General features: G+C 38.7%; 1 protein-coding gene across 3 annotated transcripts in view; it reads right to left on the reverse strand.

The window, feature by feature from the left end:
• The window catches only part of DNAlig1 (DNA ligase 1), a 719,906-nt gene that overhangs the window by 496,471 nt on the left and 196,672 nt on the right, over nt 1-26,763 (reverse strand). For 2 of the 3 annotated variants that reach the window (XM_068225851.1, XM_068225853.1), the window contains 2 exons: nt 16,267-16,393; nt 16,090-16,185 (listed from right to left, as the gene is read on the reverse strand). In XM_068225851.1, coding sequence (XP_068081952.1) covers nt 16,090-16,185; nt 16,267-16,393 — 223 coding nt within the window. The remainder of the gene's footprint in view (nt 1-16,089; nt 16,186-16,266; nt 16,394-26,763) is intronic. The other variant, XM_068225852.1, reaches the window with a different exon arrangement.

Consider the following 26,763-nt stretch of genomic DNA (forward strand, 5'->3'; position numbering starts at 1 on the left):
TAAATCAGGCTGCTCTATTAAATCTTCATTCGATTCTCTTTCTTCCCCATCCTCACTAATGTTTTGCTCTTCTCTATCATCCTCATTATTTCTATAGAGTACCTTATAAAAAAAAAATACTCCTGCCATCTTTCGAGCACATAGCTTTTTGTCGCCAGTGAGGTTTCTGTCCTCGACCTTAAAGAAAACAGCACTTTTTTGAAATCCTCTCTTAAGATCTTTTGTTCTCTCATAAAACATTCGTACCTCATTTCTATCCTTCATTTCATCCAGTTCTTTGAATCTCTTTCTCTCTAAAGCTCTTTCATTTCATCTACATATCTTATCGGCTTTCTCCGCTTCTCTCTGTACTCTTCCACTATTTACCTTGTCCTCCTTTGAAGCATTCTTTTCCTAGCTTCATTCATCTCTTGAATTAGTGTTAAGCATTCTTCATCAAACCATTCTGCTCTCATTACATGTTCCTTCTTTCCCAAAGTATCGTCTGCAACTTCACTGATAGTTGTTCTCGGTCTCTGCCATTTACTTTCCACTTCTCCTTTCTCCCACAACTCCTTTGTTATTTCCAAAGATTCTGCTATTTTCTTCTTGTATTTCTCTTGCAATTCCTCATTTTTAAGACCCTCTACATATGCTTTGTCTTCTTACTTTTTCCGTCCTCGCCAAGTCTACTTTTTGTCTTTATTTTATTCTTACAAGATAATGGTCTGAATCAGCATCAAGCACCTCTACAACTACTAACATCCATGATAAATGATGCATGCTGCTTGTCTATGATAACATGGTCTATTTGATTTCTTGTTACACCATCTTGTGATATTCATGTCTCCCTCTATGTTTTTCCTGAGGTGCCAAATAATTTTGATTAGCATCTGCCTCCCAATCGCAAAGTCAATCAGTCTCAAACCATTATCATTACTAACTTGTGTAAGCTTTCTTTCCCTACTATGTGTTTATACACCTCTTCTCTTTCAATCTTTACATTTAGATCTCCAGGGATCATTTTCACATAATGTCTTTGAAATTTGTTCATTTCTTCCTCCAATATGGTATAAAATGAATCTTTTTTTTCCTCTTCTTCTGCCTCCTCTGTAGGGGCATACACACAAAACACTGTAACATTGAAGAATTTTGCGCGAAGTCTCAATGTAAAGTTGATTACGCTTTGCTTTATGGACTTTTGTATGAGGAATCCTGTGCCATTACTGCCTTCTTCCCCTCCATTGTACTACTACTACTACTACTACTACTACTACTACTACTACTACTACTACTTTTACGACCCTCCCACTGAACGGAGGCCGAGTACGCTGACCATAAAGCCAAAGCACTGGACGGGGAGGATAACTTAGCAACATACGTTTTATTTATTAAGGTTTCAGAAATGAGATGCCGTAATTAAGGAATAGGAGTGACAAAGGCCAAAGCAACGCAAGAATTTATAAGAATTATATAAATAACTAGTGGCCATTGATGTTTTATATTATGTTTTATATATTTTTTATATACAACCTCTTGCGGGTGGAAGCGGTACAATGCATCCGTTGTAGGGGGTGGTGGTGCTTATTACTCTGTTAAGAGGAAGTATTACTTCTGTTACCTCTAATAAGATGGAATAAATGCAAAATGTCTGATGCTTCTAAAAATGACAGTAATGGCTATAAAAGGGTTAGGGCTATGAAGGGCGTGAAAATTAATCACTCCCTGGAACTCGTAAACCTTGTAAGGTTGGGATCAGAAAAGAACAAGAGTTGACCGAGGAAGGTCGGTTAGTAAAGGTGAAGGAAGTGGAAACAATGCCACACTCAGCAAAGGAAACCGTGGTCGCCAAACCACACTCCCAAGCAGAGAGTCCCTGGTCGCTTTTTAGTCTCCTTATACGACATCCTTAGATATGATGGATGCTCCCCTGTGGGTGGGGATGATAGAATAACATCCACAGCACCTACTGCCTGACGTAAATGGTGTATGAATTGGGGACCAGGGACTATCAAGTTGGGAGCGTGGGTTAGCGAACACAGTTCACCAAGCTGAGTTTGATAGTGTTTCCACTCAATAGGGTCAGGCTCTCCACATTCATCTTTCTTATATGACCTCTCTTGGTCAGATTTTTATCTTCCTACCCGACCGTGTTAGTTTTGCGAGGCCCACGTAGTTTTCCATTTTCATGCCTTCACAGCTCTTCCCTTTCTTTTGCAGCTTCCTTCATTCTCTACAGTGTTGTAGCTCCTCCATTTTCTTTCGAATTAATGTTAATAAAGGATGGCTGTCCAGTTGTACTTCCTCTAACAATACAATCACCAAGTATTTTGTACAAAGTCACTTAATCAAAGTTACAAATGAATAACATTCTTTGCTTTTATTACTCGTATTTTTTTCACTCATGTCTTCCACATATATAATTCGTTTCTTTAAAAAACCAATTAATCAGTACATTGAAATGCTTATTAACATAAGCATTAAAACAATTCTTACATTATGTAAAGGAAATTTGGCTTGCCAACCATATGACTTTGAACCGTTTGCAATGCCATAATTGCAGCAATTCTAAACTGCAAAAATACTGCCAGCCATAATACTTGCATTAGTAATCTGCAATTTACTATTTAATGAAACATGCTAATAAATAATTATAAACACGCCAGTGCGCCAGGAATCGTACAAGTGGCAATGTGCAATGGAATTATTGTTCTCACCAAGCCATGAAGGTAGCAGCACTATCGATTTTCTCACTAAAAACTGCAAGCTGTCCACTAGTGGTGTATTGAAGTAATTGCTGTGGTCACCCCAGTGAATGTAATAGCACGACGTGGAATTGTAACGTGCTACTGCCATAACCTCTCCATCGACGTTCTACGAGTTTCTGCAAACTTCGTCGCATGTACATCTCCACATACTCTACAAGTTTATGTTTCTACAAGACTATAATGCTATTATTATTGTCTGCTCTGCTTATCAATACTTCTTCCTATCATCAGAATTACCTTACTTTGCTCACCTGTCGTTACCCTCCGACTTTTCTCGACACACTGACCGCTGTCTTTCTGTCTGCCTCGCACCTACTACGTCATCTGCTACGTCACTTGATCTTTCTCGAATGAACTAGTCTTCGCTTCCGGGCGTGTATATATTGGACTGCTTGGCCCGTCTTCGGGGGACTGGCATCATCCTTTGTAAATAGTGTGTGTGTGTGGAGGGACTACGGACCTCGCACGGCTTGCCGTGTGCTGCGCCATTTTCTTCCCTACGAGCTGATGGAATTATTCTGAAAGGACTTTGGTGAGCTAAACATATCATTTGCTAAACTTGTTTTTGGAAACTTTAATACTCGGCCTGTTTCGGCATGTTGAGTGATGGCATGCAATGAAAACTTTCAAGGCCTTGGTTTTGAATTTAATTTATTGCCACCTTCAAAACTGATTAAGTTTAAATGATTCTTGGTGCTGAATACTTGGTGATGTGGACTGAGCCTAAACATCGTCAAACAGAAAATTTTCACAACTTTAGACGATTTAAAAAAAAAAAAATCTATTGGCAGATCAGACATTCTCCAGCATTACGCAGTCGGAGTTTCCTTTCTTTTCATCCTCACTTGTCCTTATTGTACTGATCCTCCTTTTTACCCTACCCTTTTTTCTTTTATTAGGTGTGTATGCTTTTTATATTAGGGCGCCCTGGAGGCGTATTTGGGTTTTTTTTTGTGGCCAAATATTTTCTTGATCTTCACGGTAAAAACTGTACTTGTTGCCTCGAATTTTGGTCAGATAATAATATTTAGAAATATCTTCTGAGGTGATTGTGTGTGTGACACCTCTCTAATCAAAATATAAATAGTAATATTTGTGAAAACTGGTTTTGGTCGAGATTCACGCTGACACAGTGATTCTATTGTAACGATTTTTTTTTTAAATTTTTTGTCCTAACTTATCTGAGGGTTAGTCCCCTTTCTAAAACGGGGACCCGAGCTGTTTTGTCTTTGCAACCAATGCCTGGGATATTTTTCTCGGACTATATTTTCTTGTTTAACAAGGTGCATATTATATATATATATTGGTCAATTTTATTCTGTAGGTTTTAGCTTAATTATCCCTTTGATAATTTCCTACAATATCCAGAGTATATTTGAGGATCTGTTTTGTTAATGTGTACTGCATTCTCGTTAAAGCTGCTGTTTCCAATACACTTGGTCATCTAAAAATTTTTAGCAACGTGGTGTTCTTTTTTGATTTTCTTTTTTGGTACCATCCACGGTAAACCTCTCCTACTATCCCTCCCCCAGTACTGCTTCCGCTCACTCTGCTGTTTTCTTGTTTTATGTGATCAACTCCTCGCTGCAGTGTTGCCTATGCACAGACCTCGTTTTGGTGGTTTAAGTGTGTTGCATAATACGTCACAGAATATAACTGCGAAGTTGTCAGACCTCGTCCTAGTTGTGTTCATAACAGTTGAGCACAGGTCGGGTAAGGAACAAAATCTCAGCGCTTTGATAGCGGTTACATTGCTGGTACCAGACATATGGGTTATTCCATCTCCGAAGTCGTCCAAGCATTGGGCTTTCTGCATTCCAGCGTGTTGAGAATGCACTGTAAGCATCTGGTTTCAGGAAATACTACCACCATCAAGGTCAATTGTTAAGTAAAATATGTTGACAGAGGTAGCCATAGGCTGGCTTCGATGGTGAGAGTGGATAGACAATCCACAGTAAATAAGGTCATTTGCAAATTCAGTCCTGGTCAACAGTGAATGGGATAAGCAAGCTACTATTCTACTTGGGCATCTCAAAAGGTACAAAAACTAACATGGGCAGAGAAACACCACCATTGGACTGCTGAAGTATGGAAAAAGGTCTTCCGGAGAGACGAGGTACCAGTTGGTACAGCTGATGTCAGGGTATGAGTGTGTTAGCAAGCACAAACTAAGAGATCCCTCTTGCTAACAGCACACAATTCAGGTGGGATGAAATAGGGCTCCTGGTACATCTGCCAATGGCCCCTGATCGGTGAACAATATATAACCTGATATCACATGATCTCCACCCATTTATTCACCTCCAGCACCCAGTAAGAGACCAATGCCTATAGCAAGAAAATGCATCAGCTTATCACTCCCAAATCCGTGGCCATTTGGTTCGATTAACACTCCATGGACATAAAGATGCTTGCCTGGACCCCAATGTCAACCGACCTCAATAGTACCAAAAAGTTCTGGGAAGATGCTGAGAGGGATGTATGTGCCCTGGAACTTGCTCTGACCATTTTCATGATTTATGGGAGGCAGTGCTATGGTTATAGATCAGCATGGCTCCGAACAATTCTGGTGTCAATGGACTCTGTGCTGCACAGCATTGCTGCCATTTTCAGGGCAAAAACTGAATCTCTAATACAATTATTCCCCATCGATAGTATCTTTACCTTGTCGTGGTGGTGGGGCTTGTATGGTCAAAAGATCCTGACACCTCTATCCCTAAAAGAAAAAAAAATTTAAAAAAAATAAAAGAAGCTAGTTGAGAAGCCGTAAAGAATAAACCGGATAGATAAAATTGAAAAATGACCTAGGTGAGGAAATGGTTATGGATTGGTATTAGCGACTTGGAATGTGAGAAGCCTACTCCAGCCAGGGAAAAGCAGAAGAGAAGAGGAACTAAGTATAATGTTGAAATTTTTACTCTACAAGAAATTAGATGGTGGGAAATTGAGGTGGTCGATTTACAAGATTATACTTTAATCAATAGTGGAAATAACAAGAACATCTGTGGAACAGGTTTTATGATATCTAAATAATTGAAGCATACCTTAATGTCTTACAAGGCAGTAAATGAAAGAATCTGTGTCATGAAAATCAGGGGCCGTTTCTTCAATTATACACTTATAACAAGCGTACATGCATCTACGGAAAAAAAGGAAGATGAACTAAAGGGTAAGTTTTATGAAGAGCTGGAGAAACAGTACAATGAGGCACCTAGACATGACATTAAAATAGTAATTGGGGACTTCAATGCAAAAGTGGGACAAGAGGAAGAATTTAGACCCACAATAGGAGCACAAAGTTTACATTTGGAAAGTAACAACAATGGGTTACGGCTTATTGACTTCGCTATAGCAAAGGATATGGTAATCAGTAGCACTACATTTGAGCACAAGAGAATTAATAAAAAAAACTTGGGAGGCACCAGATGGGAACACCAGGAATCAAACAGATCAAACACTGATTGATAAAAGGAATGCGTCAGGAATGCGTCAAATGTACAGGATGTGAGTACTTATAGAGGTATAGATATAGATTCAGATCACTATTTGGTGAAAGCTAAATTGAAACAAAAGCTTGCGGTAAGAGCCGGAGGTAAAGCAGAAAGGAGGAAAGGATTTAACCAAGAACTTCATGATGATGAAAGACAAGTTGAAGAAGGTTTGAAAAACCATAAAAATGCAGTAACAGTGGATGAATCATGGCCGGTGATTAAAGAAGCCATCACAAATGCAGCCCAGGAAAAGAGCCAAAGAAGGATTTGTATGATGAGGAATTAAAGCTAGCCTTGGAGAAAAGAAATGAAACAAGGATGGGGATGCAAAGGGCAACAAGAGCTACTCACCAAACATATGAGGAATGCAGAATGGAAGCTAAGAATCTTTGTAGAAAAAAGAAAAGAACAATGGAAAAAAGATTTGATAAAAGAGATGCAACAAGATAAGAGAAGTAGAAAGTTTTATAGAAACGTAAAGCAGAAGAAAAGTGGACTTCAATCAAGAGTAAGCTGCATACAAAATAAGGAAGGGCAATTACTTGGAAATACCCAGGAAATATTAGATAGATGGGCAGAATATTCTGAGGAGGTTTTGAATCCAGTTAAAATAAAAAATGAAGAATATGAATTAGAATTGCCAAATAGTGAATCTATTATTATGATGATCTGAGGAATGCAACAGTGAACCGCCCACTTTGGAAGAAGTAAAAGGTGTCCTCTTATTGATGAAGAATAATAAGTCACCGGGAGAAGATGGAATAACAGCTGAGTTGCTAAAATATGGTGGAACGGTATTGATACAAACATTGTATATGTTAATATTGGAAATCTGGCAAACAGAGAAATTACCAGAAGAATGGGAAACAGCTTTAGTGTACCCAATTCTTAAGAAAGGAAATAAATTGAAATGTGAAAATTCTAGAGGGATATCTCTTCTGTGCATAGGGTACAAGATCTTTACCATAATAATATCTAAGCGTCTAACACACAAAGCAGAGCAGGATCTTGGAGAATATCAGTGTGAATTATGTGCGAACCATTCAACAATAGATCATATCTTTACAATAAGGATCATCCTGGAGAGGTGCTATGAATATAACATACCACCGTATCAACTGTATGTTGATTTTAAACAAGCGTATGAAATGAAATGGCGTATGGCTTTTAGTGCCGGGATATCCCAGGACGGGTTCGGCTCGCCAGGTGCAGGTCTTTCTATTTGACCCCCGTAGGCGACCTGCGCGTCGTGATGAGGATGAAATGATGATGAAGACAACACATACACCCAGCCCCCGTGCCATTGGAATTAACCAATTAAGGTTAAAATCCCCGACCCGGCCGGGAATCAAACCCGGGACCCTCTAAACCGAAGGCCAGTACGCTGACTGTTCAGCCAACGAGTCGGACAACAAGCGTATGATTCAGTGTGAAGAAAACTACTCACTGACATGAAAGCCCTTGGTTCTCCTGGGAATCTGATTAGGTTGGTAAAAACAGCTTTGAGCAGAAGTAGATCTAAGGTATATGTACAAGGGAAAGTATTGCAAACCTTCGATGTAAAAGTGGGTTTGAGGCAAGGAGATCCAATGTCTACTGTCCTCCTCAATACTGCTTTAGAAACAGCTAATTGAAACAAAAAAGGAAATAAGCGCTAGACTGGCTGCAGGAAATCAATGCTATGCTGCCTTAATCTCAACATTAAGAAACAAAACAATATCCAGGAAAGCTAAGTTGATAATTTATAAGACTGTCATTAGACCAGTTGTTACATATGGAGCTGAGACCTGGGTATTAAATGAAACAGAAGAAAATAGGTTAATGATATGGGAAAGAAAGGTATTGAGGAAGATTTTTGTGCCTGAGCTGGGATGGTATATTAGATCAAGTCAGGAGCTTAGAGACCTGTACCAAGAACAGGATATAGTATCATTGATGAAGACTGCTAGAGTGTGTTGGCTAGGACATGCTCATTGGATGGAGACTACACGAGAACCTAAGAAAGTGCTGGAGGGGCATCCAGGTGGAAGACGATGTAGAGCAGACTAGTCCCGAGGGAATTCAAGATGTGCTAAAGAACTTCTGGGTTGACGGAGGATTCTTAATGGACAGATCCCACCTCTCAGACACGCCTGTGGTAGAGATGATCCCTAGACAACAAACGATGGACATCCTCGAGCAGTTCCATGACAGCACGGAAGCCCAAGAGGTGAAGAGATATACCAGTCTATCTTCTGAGTCAACATGCAGAAAGACATCCTTAATTATGTGAAAGGGTGCTACATCTGCACCAGCACCAAGGCGAGCAACAGAAAGGCAAATTCCAGTCAGCGAGGAAGACGGTCACAATGCCCTGGGGATGTCATAGCCCTGGACTTGATTGCTCTTACCCTAGAACACCAAGGTGTAAAACATTCTTCAAAAGATGGATTGAGGCCTCTCCGATACCAGAAGCCACAACAGGACGTACTACCAGTCTTCTAGAAGATGAGGTATTCAGCCGCTACAGTTATCCACGGTGCATTCTGTCAGAGAACGGGAGTCAGTTCACGCCAAAGAAGAGGGAACAAATGAAGACTGAATGGGGTGTGGAGCACTAGACCACCCTTATCAAAAACCCAAGGGCCAATCCAACGGAACTACAGAACCAGGAGCTAAAATGGATGCTACAAGTCCACCTAACAGACAAGGAACATCGACTGTGGGACCGTCAGATACCAAAGTCACTCTCTGCCCTGCGACGCATCAACTGTGTCACTGGCTATTCCCCAGCAGAGTTGTTCCTTGGTCGACAGTTATACGGCACCGGGGATTGGGAGATTCGTCTACCACCCACTTCTGGTCAAGATGATGCAGCTGTTTCCCTAGCAGAAATGCAACATAAGCATAACGGAAAAATCCCTGACCTTGGGTGGGAATCGAACCCGGGGCCTCTGGGAAAGAGGCAGACATGCTACCCCTACACCACGGGACCGGCTAGCTGCCTTAAACAGGAAGACAATTTGTTAAAATGATAAGTAGAAGATTTTAGATGTACAGCAGAAGTCCGCTATAAAGAGTATGGCATATAACAAGAACCCTGTAAAATGCCAGTTTTTGTCTGTCCCTTCAAAATTCATATATTCAGCTGCTACGGTTATTCACGGAGCATTCTGTCAGAGAATGGGAGTCAGTTCACGTCAAAGAAGTGTATTATCCTGCAGTTACAGCGAGAGCCTATCGCTGATGCATTTGTTATTACGAGCGAAAAAGCGTGTGCAATTTTTCCATTATAATTTTTTATGCACCTGGCGATTATATGCATGCCACCAATCATCTTTGGTATCGTTTCCTCGCTATGTCCACTAGTGAGTTCTCTCTTCGACATGCACTAACCATGCGTCTTAGTAGGTATGCTATTTACCAACTGATGAGCCTAACAGCGGACACTGGGGTGAAACGCTGGCAACCAGGAATGAGTTAGCTGGAAAAGGTATAATGTCCAATAACGGACCAATTATATTAATACAATAAATTTACTCATGTGGGACAAATATTTCAGGTTTTCTATAGGAATCACTGTCTATATCATCTGATGGCCAGGCAGGCATCAATTTTGGAATATGAGACAAAGTTACCAACTGATGAGCCCAACTAAGCACACTGGGCAAAACGCTGGCAACCAGGAATTAGTGCACTGGCACTGCTGGTGGCTCCAAGCAGCCTACGTACTGGCCTCCACGGTATGCAGTAGCCATGCGACTTGGTAGGTGTGCTTTTACCAACTGATGAGCCCAACTTAGCACACTGGGGTGAAACTATGGCAACCAGGAATAAGTTAGCTGGGAAATTTTTAATGTCCAATAAAGGACCAATTATATTGGTATTAGAAATTTACTCATTTGTACAAAAATTTCAGGTTTTCTATGGGATCACTTTCTATACCATTCTAAGGTGATGTCCGAGTCGATTAGTAATAACTGTCGATTGATGTTCCGTAAAGAAAAATGGAAATGAAAGAGGAAAATATGTCTGTGTAATAAATGCGTAAATAACGTACCTGATAGCAGTTGTTAACTCGTTAAATATAAAGACTGAAGTCTTCATTTTAATGCTAAATACCACAATTAAGTAAGAATTGGATACATACAAGATATTGCAGAATGCATCATTGATTTCAGTGGTTAGTTTTATATTTTCTCACATCTGCTTAAATTTCTGAAAGGCTGATAACATGTAAACTTATAGCGAGGAGTTTATTATAACTTTACTGGTGCTTGAAATACGTTTTCACGATAGATATGGTATATTTAAGTTAGGTTAGATGACACTGTTTGAATGAGAAAACTGAAACCTTTGCCACAAAATGTGGTCGATCATCTTCGGTAAGCATACCGGTATGCAATGTTTGTCTAGAAAGAAAAGAATTTTGTGTCATATTAATTGTGCCAACTTTTGAAAAGGGCTATCAGTAAAAGTCACGCGCAACAAAAAATCTAACGATTTTCAACGTACCCCGGCTTTCTCATTAAATTTACGAAAGGAGTATTTTTATTACCCCACCTATTCAATACAATTAATTCCACGGTTATGTGGTTAAATAAACATAGAAATTACTAAATTTAAAGGGACGTTTTGCCCTTCTTTTATTGGGCATCATCAGCCTTATATAATCTTAAAACAAGCAATGGTCAGAGAACTATCACTTATAACCTATAAAAACTGAAATGTAATTTCTTAAAAGTAATGACACTGTGGAATAGTTGTTATAAAATAAGGATGTTGGGACATAACATATACAACACATGCTAAAATCACTTCATACAATTTAAAATGTTTGTCTAGAAAGAAAAGAATTTTGTGTCATATTAATTCTACAAACAACACATGTCCAACACTGAAGTGGATCCTCTTTGTAGGAAGTTTGAACATACGCATTGCTTGGGGGTCACATATCGAACCCAAGACCTCAATTAACAAGAGTGGTATGACAATCAATAAACAAGAGTGGTATGACAATGCACAAAAGCTAAGGTTGAATTCTGTTTTTTAAGTAAAATATAGGAGCTAAAAATATTGGCCAGAAAAATGGCAAACACATTAAGATTATCTTATTAAGCTGATTAATCAAAAATTATCGTAAGATAACTAATGCAAGAAGACGATATGTTGGTTGAAGTCGATGCCGAGACGAGTATATCAGAGTATTTGGCAGATTTGTTTGACAATCTTATGAAAGTGTGGTCTCTCTAGAAGATGTAGAACACCATGGAAAAGAATGTGATTACACTGTAATGAAACAACAAACAAGCTTGACGGTGTGTGTTTAAATCATATGTGAATCCCTAAGAAATATATGTTATGTAAAACGGGTACTTACTCGTTCGCCGTAAACTATGTCCGTCTTAATGCATCAGCAGTGTTAACGTGTCTGGAATTCCTACTCCCTGTGTTGTATCGATGCGGTAGAAGTGGTACGGAATGCTGAGGGGAAGCAGAGGTAGGCGGAGCTATGCATGCCGATGTTAATGCGGGAGGGGTGCTGTTTGGAGGGGCAAGTGTAGGCTTAGTATATGGTGAGATATGGGGAGTTTTTAATTCAAAGGGTTTTCTACTGGCACTTGATATATGTTTTCATGAGAGTTATGATTTGTAATGTACCCTGGCTTGATGAAAAAATACTTTTGGGCTACAAAATATAATAATTCATGCTTTAAACAGGATACCTTAATGAACTCATGTCTACTTACATCATAGACCAATGATTTGAACATGAACATAATAGGCCAATGATTTGTAGATGAACATAACAATCAACAAGAAATCCATGTTAAACAGCAGCAAGCGTGGTGAATATTAGTTTGGAGCATACACAACAGGACTTCTTTGATAAATTAAGCAGATATGCAAAATTGAAAAAGGCTTTACACAATAAAACTTGTTTAACGTAATACAGGCAAGAAATAATATAATACACACTGCAAATCACACATTAGTTCGACTTTAATGTCATAGTTGTGGCCTTTTTCCTGCAAAACGTCTTGAGATAATGTTTTGTCATAACAGGGACCAGAACTCCTGGTCTTCAAACTAGAAATAGACTCCAGAGATTCATTGGGCATGGATGATCTGAAATCTGTTCTATTTTTCTTCACAAGGCTGAAATCAGGTTCACATTCTGCATTGCTATGGAGTATGGTGAGAATAGACAGAATTATTCTAGAAATTCGGTTATACTTAAGAAGTCCATCGGCTCCACGAATTCTTGATATTTGTGCCCAAATGGAATAACTCGCAGCACCGTGATTTGCAGCCAAAGTGTCATCTACCTGAAGAGCTGTGAACTGCCTCTGAAGCTCATTCACCACCTCACCCGTAGTTTCATTCTCTTCCTTGCATAACATGATAGGAAACCTTTCCAAGAAAAAACGAATGGAAGAAAAGTGTGCATCTTAAATTTTGTCTTACCAATCAACTTCAACACATCACCCTTGAGTGGAAACTTGTTGATGAAGTACTCACAGGCAGTACAATGAAGAAAAGAAAAGGGATTTATCCGTATCCTGGAGATCATTCATTCTGTTGGAAGTCTGCATACCAATAACTAACTCATCACTTAAATCGTTTCTTCCACCATATGCAATATTAATATCACACACACATACTGTGCATAAGGTAAATTTTTCTCCCTTTCTTCATTTTGATATGCATGGAAAATCAACAGAAAATGATTCTTTAAATGTCAGGAAGTACTGTTTCTTCCTGGATTTATTCATGATAATCTACAATAGGAATATAGCGTATGAAAATTAAAAAAAACTAAAGCATCGAAACGAACCTGGACCAATGAACGTAACATAAAATTATAACATAAACACTCAAGGCAGTCAAACAATTAAAGCATGTCAAAGCACACAAAGTCTTAAACCATTAAATGAACACGACACCAACCTCGTGAACAAGGAATATGCACATGGTAAGAACCGTACACACACGTGGAATGAATGTAATTCTTCTTCTTCTTCTTTATAATTTAATGGGCTTTGCTAATAGCGGTATACACAGTTACTGGAACAAATGTAATTAGTCTAACGAATACAGGAAACTGCGAAGCACAAAGTTATAACACAAAAACTTGAACACTTCATTAAAATATGTCGTAACCTTAAAATGCCAAAACATTTAAGGAACACCAACTTTGTGAACAAAGAACAACACTCACAAGCGAACGGAGCGGAACAAAGAATTTGCGGAGCGAGCTTGTCACCACCTAAGATTCACATGGAAGAACTGTTATCCCGGCCTTAAATTCAAGTCCAATAACGACACAAACATCACACGGTTAAAAATACCTCATATCAAGGAATGAGTTATAGACTATCGTGGACTTGCCATCGACCAAGACTGACTACAATATATTTTAGTCGATCTTGCTTCGACCCACGCAAAGAATTGATTGTACGGAAATAGAAGGATTATCGAATGTTAATGTTTTAAATTTTTGTCCGCAAAGTCGTAAAATGACACCATCCACCTGTATAACCATAAAATGCAGCAATTTCTGTAAATTTTACTGATAAACCATTAAAGTTGGCAGGTATGGGTATGGTATCATTTTCTCGCTATGTGCACTTGCAAGCTCACGTCGATATTCAAAGGTGATATCGGAGTCGACAGTAATACCAGTCAACTACTGTTCCGTAAAGAAAATTAAAAATGAAAGAGAACATGTTTTTGTAATGAATACGTAAATAATGTGGTCGATAGCAGTTGTAAACTTGTTACAAATAAAGGTCTAAGTAAACAATCAAATTTTAATACTCTACACTGACATTAAGTAAGAATGCGATACACCTAAGATATGTCAGAGCACATCCCAGATTTCTGAGGTTAAATGATATTTTCTCAAATCTGGTTAACTTTTGGCAAGGCTATTCCCATCCAAATTTATAGTGAGTAGGTTATCACTTTTCTACTGGCACTTGATATATCGTCCCTGCTCTGGCAAACTAGCGAAACTGACAAACTAAGGAATCTGTAGTTCTGAAGTTCTGGTCTAGATTTTGTTATTTATATATTGTCTACCCTCTGACAAAGTCTCACATCTGCAGCTCATTCTGTATGCCTAACACATAAAACCAGTAATTAAATATAAAAATTGATTTGACATGAGTAATCACAACTTCTTTCAGCTCTCCTAACCTTTTGACAATTTTCAGATTCGTTAGTTTGCCAGAGCAGGGACGATATGTTTTCATGGTACACACGCAGTTAAGTTATACCTGGGCCCACAAGAGTTGGAGTCTAACATATGATCGGCAAAAGCAGTAACTACGAAGCATGTTGCATTGTTATAGTTACCTCCATCTGTAGCATATCACGCTTTCATACTAGCTGAATATTCAATCAACTATGTAGGTCTAATGCAATTCAATAAACTTGGATCTGTTCCTAAGATTGTACTAATAATTCCAGCATTTAAGACAGAACATGTCATTGCCGATAAATATGAGGTTTCATAAGCACTAAACTGACAATAACCTCATGTTAAATAGAGAATAGAACTGAATAACTAGCCACTGACTAACTTAAAAAAATAAACTAAGAACAAAAATAATATTCAGGAAACAAACATGTTAATTACATAAACCAGCTAAAACTAACACAGCTAACAGGTACCACTCCAAATAATATCATAAAAGCGACTGAGAGCAAGCCAACCCGCGTGGCAATAGCTTCTTTAAATATGGCATCTCCGTTATTGTTGCCATAGCACAGACAATTTTCGAGCAGCGTTAGTAAACTTTTTCTTGCCAATGGTGCTAAACGTCAAGACTCCAACTCTGGTGGGCCCAACTATAGGTGACGTTGAAGCGTTTGCCAAAAGATGTGACCTTCGGTGTCATTTTCTCGCTATGTGCACTTGCAAGCGTACTCGTCAACATTTGAATGCAATGTCGGAGTCTATCGGATTTGATTAATAAAACCCGACAACAGCTGTCCGTAAAGAAAATTAGAAATGAAAGAGAACATGTTTTTGTAATAAAATACATAAATAACGGCATTGATATCAGTTACAAAATAAAGGCTAAGTAAACGATCGCTTAATTTTAATACTCTACACTGAAATTAAGTAAGAATGCGATAAACCTCAACACGACAGACTGCATACCACCTATTTCAGATGGAAGATTTTAGACCGTAGAGTTACCTATCGGAAAAGATTTTGGAAGGATTGTACGAGCAGAGAGAGATACAAGGGGATGACGTGGAAGGACGTAAATCAGCTCTTAGTGGTGATGTGCAAGGCTGGTGAGCGTCAAGTCAGCTGGGATTCTCGAGGTAGGTACAGGGACCTTTGAGCAGGCATGCATTTTTTATGGTAGCCTTCCCTGCTACTGGATTCTGTAGAGAAGAGGGAAGAGGGGCAAGCTAAGGTGAATTGGTGGCCTGAAAGAGGGTTGCTGCCTATCTGTAACGGGGAAAGTGGGTTCACCCATGAAGGCACATGTGCAGTGCAGTAGAAGTAAGACTGACTAGTTTTCATTATATCTTTTTTGTTTTGTGGTTTCTTTTTATATATATTCTCCGACAGATAATAATCTACCTTGGGAGAATTCTGTATGGATCAGGAGGAAATGAAGGTATACGATCCTTTTAGCAGCCCTTATACACTGGCCAATTCTGGCATCATTCTGTCGGCAGCTATGTGGTCATCTTTATTACATGGCATAAGTTTTCAGGCATTACGCCTTTCAAGAAATTTCCTGCTCAAGTTTTTGAAAGCTCCCTTGAAAAACTTTTTCATAAGAGTTTGACAGTATTTCTACTATACAGAAGAGTATTTTAGCCTACAAGATTGCAGTACATACCACAACTTTCTCGTGATTTAACAAAATCTTCATTCGACTCTTGCGGACTGCATTCCATTTTCATACAACTGTCAGATGACAACTGCATTGACACATCTGGACACAATAAAAAAGTCCATCATTCATACACACTCAGACAAACAAAATTATTTCAGATATAAAAACTGCAATACTTACCAGAACTCAGCACAGACAGGCTACATGTGCGTGAACCTACAGTACTAGTCGTACTTGGCAAACTCGAATCAATACTACTCGGTCGTCTAGCTTCGATCCACACATTCGTGGATTCTGGCGGAGTACTCTGCAAACATATCAATATCAGTCTGTTAATTTTCAGTCTTATATAGTTAGAAATGAAAATAACACAAGCAAGAAACCACCCAAATAAACAAACAAGACAATGCAGATATGAAAATTTTTGTATTGAATGCAATCTTCTCTGTTCCCTAAAATAATCCCTCACATATTAAGACACCAAAGTGAAGTGAGTAAACACCAGTGATCAGTAGTGGCTGCTGGATACTGCACTGGAGCATGTGCACATCCAGCACTTGAACATTTCACAGGTTTATTTTTCTTTCTTACTCAGATCATATGATAGTCTCTAAAACACACATTTCTGTATGTTCCACAGCACTTGGTGTTCCTAAATCCTTTTGCTCACGCATATCAATGGTATGAGGATGAGGGGAGCGATGTGTTGCGAGGGCAGGTCCTAGCTGTTAAGGGAGAGGTAGTACACACGTATAAGAATATCTATCAAGCATATATGACGCCTGAATGTCTTCTTGTACTGTGCACATGGCATGCCTCCCTGTCGTCTGATGGCATCTGTGAAGTTCACTGAAAATTAGTTACTTAGTTGCATTTGCAGGGTTACTAGATTAAGAATAAAGAAATATTAGTTTCCAGCAAAGCTAACAGAAAAAGATGAACATCAGTGAAGTAATCGCATTGATAAAATGTAAAGAATGTAAATGAATTCTAAATATTATTTTTCCAGATCGCTTTAAGGCTATCAACTCTAATTGCCTTGGGAAGGTAGGTTATGTCACAAGCCCTGGGCGATAAATTAAAAATTACAGGGTGCGGTTTGCCAGTGAGTGAAAATAACTGAGTGATTCTGCAGTTACAGTTGTTATTTTTGACAAATGTGTTGTGTGTGTGAATGATACCTGTTTTAATTAATAGTATCTAAACCAAGTATCTCTAAGTTCCACAGCACTTGGTGCTCCTAGATCCTACTAGGAGCACTGTAATGTAAACATAAAATGTGCTGTTAGAGTTGGGGCAACCGTTTTTATTTTGAGCTCTGTTTGTTCCAAAAACAGCAATAATCAAAAACACTGAACCGTTTATCAAGTATGCACATTTAGCTGAAATCATCACCAACATCACCAGTGATGCAACATTAAGGAGATTTCCATGGAGATCACTGGTTTATTCTGAACTTATCATGCTATGTTAATCCACATCCTTGGCTGAAAGATCAGGCTTTTGGTTCAGAGGATGCAGAGTTTGATTCCCACTTGGGTTGCAGATTTAAATCACATCTGGTTCATTCTTCCGACTTGCAGACTCTCTCTCTCTTTCTGTGTGTGTGTGTGTGTGTGTGTGTGTGTGTGTGTGTCAACACACTCATCACTAGCACCCGCTTTCTTATGCATAGCTGCCAACTTGTAGAAATCAAAAAGAGGAAGATTTTTTAATTCTTGGATTTCACCACATATAATGCGCCATGGTCTACGTGAAAAAGGGACATGATAAAAGGCATACACACCTACAGTTACAATGTGAAATGAATTTTAAATTTAAAATCTTGAACTAAAAAACATTAAAATGGTTACAAGAAAATGTACCAAATCACTCTCGTTTAAGACACATACACACAAATAATAATATGTCACACCGGCACATGCAACAAAACGCATAATACTTTGCCTTAGACTGAAAAATTAACATATATTTCAATTGCTTAAATTTAGTTTAAAATTGGGATTTCTAACTTTTTGTCTCTGAAACACAGTAGGTCCGAGTGCTTCAAATGCATATAATAACAGGGCTAATACTTTCTCAACATATGGGATGGCTAGGTACCTTTTATTGGTCAGAGTTTGTAACAAACTTCATGCAGTCTTGAAGCAAAATCTAGGTTATTCAAGCTATCTATATGTTTGCAAGATCATTAGTGGCGAACAACAAGAACCTTTCAACATAATCAGCTAGCGACTTTCTGCGATGTTGAATAGTCCTTCTCAGCCTATAAAATAATTTTATCGGATCAGCGCCGAAACATAAAAACCTGGATAAGTACTTGGTGACACAATGCGCATCACGATCTAAAATGTTACCATACTATTTGTGTTGCTTAATTGGGGTTTAAAGACAGATTCTACATTAACTTTATTTAGTAACATTTATTTAATTTTCAAGGCATGGGGGCAATACGAATTCAGCTACAACAATTCATTGTGAAATATTCTCCACAATTTACAGAGCATACCATTATTTTTAAATATTTGAAATATTTTGATTATGTCCTTAATTTGATTATTTAATACTTGCAGCATTAGAAAACTATATTAATTATCCACAGCAACAATGGTTGTCATAAAATATGGTGTTATTTAAAATAATTTTGCCAGGCTGAGTAGCTTGGACGGTTGAGTGACGGCCTTCCAAGCCCAAATTAGCACGTTCAATCCTGGTTTGGTCTAGTGGTATTTGAAGGTGCTCAGATCAGTCCACCTCGTACCAGTGGATTTACTGGCATGTTAAAGATCTCTAGTGGGACAAAATTCCAGCAACTCAGCAACATTATCATCATCATTAAAACAAATATGCTGTCTCATATCATTACCATAAGTCATAATCAAAGGAATACACAAACATTTCTGTAAATTCAGTGCATTAATACAATTACATATTTTATGAAGGTTACATATTTAATTCCATATTTCACAGATATTTGCTATATTTTAATGTACATATTTCACACTTTAATATTACATAAAAATCCTGGCCGCACTCATCACTAGAGACGGGAATTTTCCTATTTCCCTATTTTATTCCTGTGTTCAGAAACGTAGGCTTTTGAGATAGAAATCCACTTTAGGGTCCTCTAGGCAGATTTCGTTGGTTTTATTGTGCCTATAAATGCCTATTTCAGGGGTTTGTGCCTATTTGGAGTATAATTGCCTATTTGATGCCTATTGAATTTATTTTAAAGAAACCGAGTTTCTTCCAGTGCATTATATTGTAACTGATGTGCTTGACAGAATTACCTTCTCATTTCTCAAGAACTGTTTACCCCACGGACAAAAATGGGAATTCTCAGAAGTCACCAGAAATACTTCTTGGGAAATTTCAGTCAGGAGAAACAAGGAACAATTTGACCTTGAAACCTTCAACCTCTCCAACCTTCTAAGACATATGCGAGAACCAATCAACGTTGAACTACGTTGCACAACCCATATCCCTTATACCTCCTTCTCGATGTGAACTGTTGTACGCGTACACTTTATCTTCAGAACATGTTGTGATTTATTGTGAAAAAGAAGTGTGTCTGTGGCAATGTCCAAAGAAAAATCACTGTGCGAGTTGGCAGTGCGCTTGCATCCAGGAGATAGTGGGTTCGAGCCCACTGTCGGCAATCCTGAAGATGGTTTTACGTGGTTTCCCATTTTCACACCAGGCAAATGCAGGGACTGTACCTTAATTATTGCCATGGTCACTTCCTTCCCACGCTTAAGCCTTTCACTTCCCATCGTCACCATAACACCTATCTGTGTCGGCGTGACGTACAAAAAATTGTAATTGCAAAGAAAAATCAAAGTCCTACTGGCTGAAGAAGTGGATCACAGGGGATCCCAATTTCACTACGGATGAAAGGGTAGTCGTTTGCCAAGCTTGCTTATTATTATTATTTGTGTGTGTGATTGAACTATGATAGCATTTCATTGTAACATTTATAGACCTATTAATGCACATATTGTGGAAAGTTGTTTGTTGTAATGCTGTATTAGTCATTAACTTTCAATAATATAAATGGCTAAAATGTAAATAATCACTTAATTACTGAACGAGGAATTAGAACACCGGTGGTCTCTTGTCACAGGGTGGATGAAAATTAGAAATCGGTCTCTTGAACTCTGACTCATTTCATGTGAAAACAGAAATTTACAACTGAAATATTTTCTTTCTTTCTCAATCTGCTTACCCTCCAGGGTAGGTTTTTCCCTCGGACTCAGCGAAGGATCCCACCTCTACCATCTTAAGGGTAGTGCCCTGGAGCGTGAGACTTTGGGTCAGGGGATACAACTGGGGAGGGGGGCTAGTACCTCGTCCAGACAGCCTCACCTTCTATGCTGAACAGGGGCCTTGTGAAGGCATGGGAAAGTTGGAAGGTACAGGCAAAGAAGAGGGGAAGAAGTGGCCGTGTCCTTAAGTTAGGAACCATCTCGGTATTTTACTGGAGGAGAAGTGGGAAACCACGGAAAACCACTTCAAGGATGGCTGAGGTGGGGATCGAACCCACCTCTTCTCAGTTGACCTCCCAAGGCTGAGTGGACCCCGTTCCAGCCCTTGTGCCACTTTTCAAATTTCATGGCAGAGCCGGGAATCAAACCCGGGCCTCCGTGGGTGGTGGCAAATCATGCCAACTACTACACCACGGAAGCGAACTACAACTGAAATGTAACTTTTAAAAGTCGTGAGTATCTTTCACCAGCGCTATGTGTAGGCTGTAGTGAACCCCATTACGCTTCCGCTAAGCCTTCGCGAAATATAGGTTGAAGATCCAATGTGGTGCAGCTAGGACGTCACAGAGGCTAGACATACAAGATGGCACGGCTTGGAAGATGTCACAGCGTGTTTTACAAGGCTGCAAAGACTATCTTTACAAGACCAGGCCAGTGAAGGCCAGTGAAGGCCAGTGAGAAGATCGTTGGTCTGGACTGGTGAAGTCCGATTAGTAACCATTGTGCTGGGGGGGGCAAGCAAAAAGAGTCTGGGGTCGCAAACTTTAGCATCCCATCTGGAGTCTTGCTAAATAGTGACAAAAAGTAAGGTTATGGGCGTATGCCACGACAATTTCAAACCACGCAGTTTTCTCATTTTCAACGAGGGTGACAGCCTTGTGGGAGCACATGATGCTGGATCTACTGCAGGCAACAGAAAGTAGTCTTCATGACAACTGACCCAGCTGACCAAAGCTGGCGAATAGCAACATATAAAATGTTCACAAATCTGAAAGTGTCTTTCTTCTATACATGTAAGAATACTGCTAGGGGCAGCTTGGTGAGTCCTGGCAAGCATCTAGGAAGGATCTCCCTCCTACGCTACTCAGGTATCGTATCACATCATTTTTATCATTTTTTCACCTGGTGGACTCGACAGGGAAATGCCAGATTATAACTAAACATTTTTAAGAACATATTTCCATGTAAATTACGAATTCTCTTGTCCCTACTTTACAGTTTTGTACTTCTAGAAACATCAACTCTAATAGCCTTTTTTTCCTTTTTATGAAATAGATGCATGTTTATACTAAGCATTATTGCCAATTAGCCCAGCTGAAGAAATTTTTTAAGATATATGAACATTGTAATTTAAGTCAATTTTGTTATTTTTCATGTCAAATGTGAAAACACACCATATAGATCAACATACTGCGGTGCATTTGGCACAAGTACAGAAAGCTGTGTCAATGCAGCTTTTCTACCAGTCTTCTGTGAACAGCGACCAACAACAATTTTCTATAGTCCTGTGCACTGCAATGGTGGGAGCTAATATCCCCCTGCATAAACTGGAGCATCTTCAAACTTCAACAAGCTGCCAGGAGCAATCACCGAGTTGGAGAAGAGTGGCATGCCCTGGTGGAGTCATTTAGGGTTGTGCAAGAAGTCAGGGAAAGTTATGACCAAACCTCTGGGAAGGTAGCCGTTGTCAGCAAAAAGTTCCATAAGAGTCCTGCAGCAGAATCCATGATGGAAAGTGACGGCAAAAATAGCCAGGGTACTACGAGGTGAGGTAAATGAAGCAGTTGAACTAAAAGCAGATGAAGTGGCTTCATTGAAGTTTTGTCCAGCCACTTCCTGTGATGTTGAAAGATCTTCCTCACAGTACAAAAACATTCTGCCCAACAGAAGAACAAGATTATTACCAGAGAACATTGAAAAGTTGCTTGTTGTAAATTCCTTTTATAGTAACTGAGTGTGTTATTAAATTATTAGTATTTTTTTCATGCCCACTTTGTTGCCTATTTTACACGTTAGTGCCTATTTACATGCCTATTTTGGCTAATTCAAGAGCCTATATGCCTGCCTATTTTAACTGCTTTTAGTGTTTATTATCTTCTCTACTCATCACCATATAGATACACAACATACCACCAAAACAAGACACAATAAATATATCCTTCCACATAGGGTTGTCATCAGGTAGTGCAGAATGCCATTAAAAAAAGGGCCAAGTACATATTATGCGCCAACAGATCGAACCCGTGAGCCTACCAGACTGTATAAAAAGTGGTAGAAAAGATTTTTTTTTCTCCATGCTCCTAACTTTACAAGCAATGAAATTCATTTTTATGTTCTGTATTGACTACAATGATCAGAAGTAGTATCTATTTGTCCATCTATTCAATACTGGTGCACATTTCAGCTCTTTTCAGTCATCATCAGAAACTAAATCTTCACAATTTGTTAAGAATGAACATAAAAATATAGAATTCATACAAGATGCGTGTGTTGTTAATGTTAAAAACATTTACTCCTACTCAAAATTAACATCACAAACAATTAAAGTACAGGAATGAGTAAACACTGAATACCATTAAAAGGCATGTTATACAAGCATGTTGTTGCCAGAGAAGTAATTATTAAAATTATTGTTGAAAATAACTCTACTTAACAGTTAAAAATCTTCATTGAGAAGTTAAAATATAATCCAAATTGATAGTGCTGTGCTATTACTGTATTATGTTGTTTGGCGGTTTGCTGAGATAAACTATACAGGGCGATTCCGAGCTCCACCCACAAACTTTCGGAGACTGTTCAGGGATACCTTTTGAGTATATTGGAATAAGTGACCCATGCTCTATGGCGGTTTGTTACAGAGTAATAATGTAATTATGATTTATTCACTTTGTTACCCCCAATCATCTTTGTTTCTGTGAAAATACCTTCACAACAGTGAAAAGGCCCAGGATATGGTCTCCGCGTTTATCCTCTGTGTTCTGATAGAAGTTTTTGTGTCTAAACAAGTACTGTGTCCATAAGAATGTGGTGATGCTCATCTAGATGACAGGTACTCAGCTGGGCGTACATTGAGGCTAGACCAATGCAGCTGGGCTGGCGTGACATAAATGCTGGCAGGTTTACATAGCAAGCATACATCACAGTGAAGCAAGAGAGTGAACGCACTTTGCAGGAAGATGTTCAATCTCACTCAAAAATATGTTCCAAGATTTTGCTAATGTCGTTGTTTCAACTTCTTCCCAAGACTGCACTATCCAGTATGCCACGTCTTTCATGTTGATTCGTTTCAACTCTTCTATCATGTCGTTGCCGGTTTCCATTTCTTCTATCAGGCATGTTTCCACCGATATTTCATCTTCAATGTTTCCAGCACACCTTGGTCCATTGGCTGGCACAATGACGTCACGTTAGGAGGGAGGAACATGACTTTGAGGTCACCATTTCTAAGTTGCTCTTCATTTGGGTATGATGGAGCGTTGTCTAGTAGAAGAAGAGCTTTCTATAGGGAGATTATTTCAAGTTAAAAATTTTCTACATCTGGAACAAACTGCGTAAAAAAAACAGTCTTTAAAGATGTCAGCAGACATCCAGGCAGCCATCTTATTCATGTAATGGACCGGAAGAGCATTAACAGCAAAGTTTTTAAATGCCCTAGGCTTCTTTGCTTTACCAATCATAAACAATTTTACTTTTAAGTTCCCAGTAATATTACTACAGGCAGGAACAGTAACTCCTTCCTTACTACGCTTGTAGCCTAGGTTCAGACGTCTTGACTTGAGCTGCGAGAGTTTTGATGGTGCCATCTTGAAATTCAGCCCGGTCTCATCACAATTAAAAATCTGATCACCAGTTAATCCTTCAGCAAGAATTATTTCCTGAAATTCCTTTTTAAATTTCACAACCTCATCGAATTTAGCTGACAGTTTTTCTCCACAGATATTAAGCTGCCTAATGCCGTACCGTTTTTTCCACTGATCAAGCCACCCAGCACTGGTAGTAAAATTGGGGTCCCCTTTATTCAACTCCTTCTGGAAATACACCGCCATTTCTCGCAGAATGGGGCCAGATATTGGCAGGCCCTTTTCCCGGTTTTGAGTGAACCAAAGAAATAGTGCTTCACTTACTTTATCGTACTCGCATGTTTTCATTGTTTTTCTTTGCTCTGGTAGAGCACCAGTTTTCAATTTCTTCCCTCTTTTTTCCAGTCTCCCACTGTGACATGTCCAACACCATAACCTGAAGCCACTTTTTGAAGAGTTTCTCCCTTGTCCAGTCTCCGTAACCCACTCAACTTGTCTTCCACAAAAACAAACACTTTCTTCCGTTTACCCGCCTTACTCACAGAGGATATGAAAACTATAACATGCACACCCAATCAATACTACACTGAACAATGACTGAAGACTCACTGCACCTGTCCTTAAGAAAAAAACGGCCCTACCGCCAGCGGTCAGGCCAGTGCTTGTCCTACGGTCGCACCCTCCACACCGGGTGTGCCTGAATTTAGTCTCCACCAAAAGTTCAAATTAAATCTTCCAGTGTCGGATAACACGGAATGTCGGATAAGCGAAGGTCGGGTGATCGAGACTACCGTATGTTATAATTTTTTTTTACATTTTACAAATGTACAGGGTTTAAGCATACAAGCTACATTTACGATTCCTTGAATGGGAATGACAGTATTTCCATTTTTAAAAAAAAAGTAAAATTCCTGTAATTCATTCAGCGAAAAGTAATATATTTACATCATTCAACAAGTTTACTGCTTGAGTTTGCACAGTGTTGTGATGCTTGAATTTCCCTGATCACTGAATTTGAGAATAGTATTTAAAACTTACCAGGCATCCGATGATAACAGCTAGCCTCTAAATGCTGAGAGTTTCATATGGAGTGGGGGCATAGATATTTACTATCCAAGATTAAAGTACATCAACAATGTAAATGTATCTGCCAAATAGATGTAAAGTATGCCTTCAAAAAAATAACCTAACTGATGTTATTTCCAGTAAGCATGACTGGATTGTTGGCGACTACCATATAATTTAAACCCAAGCAACCACAAGCCACAGCTTATCCACCTTCTGTATTTTATTAGAAATACTTGTAAAGAACCTCTTAAAATTTAATAGTGAAAACTGGAATTCATTACGTATATTACAAAAATATTTGAGGTTGCAGGTCTCTTTATTGTATCCAGTCAAAATACTTAAACCGCAACGAACATAAATAACTTGCTTCTTAAAATGTAAACTGAAAATGACGTGGATTTCTGCCCTCTTTCTTTAATTATTTTCTGCCTCCATTTCAAGCTTATGTATGGCCGCAGTCATCTACAGTGATTGGGAGAACTTCGCCCAAACTTCAAGGCTTGTGACGTAACCACATCATTGTGGTTGAACAGCATATGCCCATCGCCTGCCTGCCCACCCGCTTACTGTGCTGGGCCCCTGCAGAAAATGCCCAGTGTGAGCACCTCTGATCTAGATGATCCAGGCAGTGATTCCATGTGCAGTGTAGTGTTCGGAAATAAGTCTATACAATTTCAATGCCTTTGTGTGTATTCCACATGCTACAGTGGCTGCCGGTGTACCCAAGCCTCTCCTGCGGGGAGTGTACCATCAAGAACACGTGTCCAAGGAAGAACCATCCATATTAATAGACAATAAGACTGATTTTAAGTAACTAGCTAAAGTGATTCAACACTGATAAATTCATAGCCGGCTTGTATATCCCAGAAATTTTATTTAAGGATTAACATTGTCTCAATGTATTCTACTTCACACAAGTAGTTATTCTAGTCAAATGGGTACTTTAATGTATTGTTAAACAAGAAATTTTAAAATAAACTAATTAGTTTAAACATTTTATAAAAATATTATAATCAGAATTCTGGTTGTAATTCAAGGTTTTGAGTTGAGAAACTGGCTGATGACACCCTAAATGAAGGCAAAACATGTCCCAACAACTGAATCGATGTTAATATAAAGATTCTACTTGTAAAGAAAAATAAATTGTATTGAAAAGGTGGACACCTTTAAAAAAATGTTGTGAATAAATATTAGATCACAGCTCAATACGGATCAAAGAAAATGAGATTTTAAAATGTAATATAGTAGCCAACGAAGCAAACAAAATTCCGAACAAGTTTCTCAACCTCAAAATCAGAATAAGTTAAATATGTAAAGACATAAGTTTTCTGAAACAATGCATGACACAATGTAGTACCCAATCTTATAAGGCCTACACAAAGAAAAGCCTATCTAACAGCTAAAATGAATAACATTCAAATTAAGGTAAATAAAATCTGGCAAAAAAACGAAATAAAATGTCTATAAAAGAAGAAAATATATTTGAATACTCAATTGTACAAAATGCATTTAAACGTATCCCAACAATTAGCTCCCTTAGAATG

The sequence above is a fragment of the Anabrus simplex genome, chromosome 2, assembly GCF_040414725.1.
Source record: "Anabrus simplex isolate iqAnaSimp1 chromosome 2, ASM4041472v1, whole genome shotgun sequence".
NCBI classification, from domain to species: domain Eukaryota; kingdom Metazoa; phylum Arthropoda; class Insecta; order Orthoptera; family Tettigoniidae; genus Anabrus; species Anabrus simplex.